At 39.6% G+C, this 2,500-nt stretch overlaps 2 protein-coding genes across 3 annotated transcripts in view; one reads left to right on the top strand and one right to left on the bottom strand.

The window, feature by feature from the left end:
- The window catches only part of fgf23 (fibroblast growth factor 23), a 3,370-nt gene extending 2,318 nt beyond the window's left edge, over window positions 1–1,052 (top strand). For both annotated transcript variants that reach the window (XM_062064773.1, XM_062064772.1), the window contains one exon: window positions 1–1,052. This exon is cut by the window's left edge and continues 83 nt beyond it. In XM_062064773.1, coding sequence (XP_061920757.1) covers window positions 1–322 — 322 coding nt within the window. In that variant the 3' untranslated portion in view covers window positions 323–1,052.
- The window catches only part of tigarb (TP53 induced glycolysis regulatory phosphatase b), a 22,958-nt gene continuing 21,418 nt past the window's right edge, over window positions 961–2,500 (bottom strand). The window contains exon 6 of the mRNA XM_062064774.1: window positions 961–2,500. This exon is cut by the window's right edge and continues 1,403 nt beyond it. The gene's annotated coding sequence lies outside the window, so the exon portion shown is untranslated.

Raw genomic sequence — 2,500 nt, 5'->3', positions numbered from 1 at the left:
CATCTTGTTCAACCTGGAAGGTTCCCGCCAGGTGTTCTCTGCGGGCCTCAACCTGCCGCAGACTTCGCTCTTCCTGCCCAAGAAGAGCACCGTGCCTCTGGAGCGCCTCCTGCTGCACAGGGAGAAGAGGAACCGCCTGCCGGACGTGGTCGAGGCCTCGGACTCCAGGGCCGAGCCGGAGCTAGAGCAAGAGGCGGAGGTCGGGGATGAAGGGAGGAACGCGTCCTGGGAGATCCTTCCAGACCCGCCGGCGCCACACGACCCGTGGAGCGTTCACTCGGCTAACCCCGCCAGCCCCAGGAGCACCGGAACCGTGGGATGACCTTTGACCTGTGAGTGTCTCCTTTTGTCCTCACAAGTCCAAACTTTTATGAGCGACTTGACTCGGTGGACCCTTTTTTTGCACACTTCATGTACATTTAGGGTAAATATGACGATTATTCAGAAGAAATACTTGATCAAAGGCTTGAGATGATTGTACATTTTCAGGCAACATTGGGCACACCTGCAACACAATGACTATATTCACTCAATATTTCACCACTTATTTTTAACAACAAAACACTGCAGCATAAATTCATACGTCAACATTTAAATCCCAGTTGTTTTGGAGCAGGTGTGCCTAATGAAAAGTCACAAAGAAGTGATGTAAATATTAATTTGTACACTGAAAAGTTTATGTAGATTTTACGGTAAAAAAAAAGAGGCAGCTCACTCACCAGAATTTACTGTAAAACCAGAGGTGGTACCGTTTTTCCATTTACAGTAATGCACTGTAAAAACGGTTTTAAAAAAAAAAGGCATTTACCCACCATACATTTTACATTAAAATTATGGTGACTGAGCTGCCAATTTTTACTGTAAAATCGAATTATTATTTTTTTTATAAAAGTGTAATGCTTTGTATACTTTTTCTAGCGCTTCGAAACACACAAAGAACACAACGGAAACATTTGCCATTCAATGAAGAGTATTTATTTATTTAAATACATTCTTTATTTATGCTATTTATACATACAGTATATCATGAATGAGTGTTGGAGCAAAAATAAACTCAGAAAGGTAAAAAAAAAGAAACATGCTGCGTTCAAGTGACTATTCTTCAGATGCATGTACACACAGCAGTATTGTAGTACCTGCCATGTAGGTACTAGTGAGTACTCCTAGTAATACTCCTGAAGTGTGATGTGGGTAATTGTGGAGATGTGTTATATACAGTTAGTGTACAGTACAATAAGGCCATCAACCAAATTATGGCAAGTCCCTTCCTTCCTTTCTCCTACCTCCTTCATGCTTAAATACTTCCTGATTTACGACATCCAACGTCCCTGTGACGAGGACCATCTCTCCACCACAGGCTATACCAAAAAAAAAATCCTAATTATGTGTCCTAGACAACATTTGAACTATAGAACCTTGGTTTTTTTATCACATTAAATTGTTTGAGCAAAACAAAAGTTAAAGGGGAACTTCACTTTTTTGCAAGTTTGCCTGTCGAGCACAATCCTTATGTAGGACATACTGTATGTGTTTCTGTTTTATGCATTCTAAATTATAAAGACACTTTAGCAAAAGTCAGCTAACAATGCACCCAATAGGAGTCGCTCTCTTCAGTCTATAAAGTGCTTTAAACAAAAAACAAACATCCAAAAGCCTCCATCGTCGTTTTATATACACACGTACTGTACTGTAGTAACAGGCAACTTCATAATAACATGTCATATTTACCTATTTTGCTCATTTTAAGCATACAGCGGCGTATTAATTTCATAGACTCATCACATTTGGTTTTCCTTTTTAACAAACACTAAGCTTCATGTCGCAATATTGCTAAGTGCTAAACAAGATGTACAAACTACAAACAATCACTTACTGTACAATGTCTGCTCTTACTGGGATGCCGACTCATGGGATGTTTATCTCTTCCCATTTAGATGAATGATTAATCATAATCTTTACGTAGGTTTAAAAAAAAAAAAAAGGTGCCGCAAACAAGCGTCTTTTCGTGTCTTTCTCGCCATCTCTGGGTATAAGCTGGATGTCAAAGTTGACCAACTTCTCGGTTTATGTCCACATCCTTCTAACATCCAGGTGAGAGGCATGATTTATAATCTAGAATTAACTTTCACCAATCAGAGGCGATACAGCAGCTCAACCAGCTCAGTATGTCAATATAGTACCACAAACTAGGTAGCTCTCTGTGATCAATGCGCCGCTAAAAATAGACCGTCTGCGTTAGCACTTATAATAACAATATCGCTAATACTTGTATATTCAGGTCAAAACATGTAAATGGAGTATTTTTTTAGAGGGATTTATGGTTGTAATTGTGTGCAGCCCTTTGAGACTTTTGTGATTTAGGGCTATATAAATAAACATTGATTGATTGATACTCCCATTAGCTGCATTGTTAGCCACCTGGTGCTTGCCAAATTTTACGACTTAGAATTGTTTGACATAGATTGTAAATGATAAGCAAAAGTCCCAAAAGAAAGTGCAG

The sequence above is a fragment of the Entelurus aequoreus genome, linkage group LG12 (genome assembly GCF_033978785.1).
Source record: "Entelurus aequoreus isolate RoL-2023_Sb linkage group LG12, RoL_Eaeq_v1.1, whole genome shotgun sequence".
Lineage (NCBI taxonomy): Eukaryota > Metazoa > Chordata > Actinopteri > Syngnathiformes > Syngnathidae > Entelurus > Entelurus aequoreus.
The sequence above is the reverse complement of the archived record's forward strand: the minus strand, read 5'-3'. Positions and strand labels throughout refer to the sequence as shown.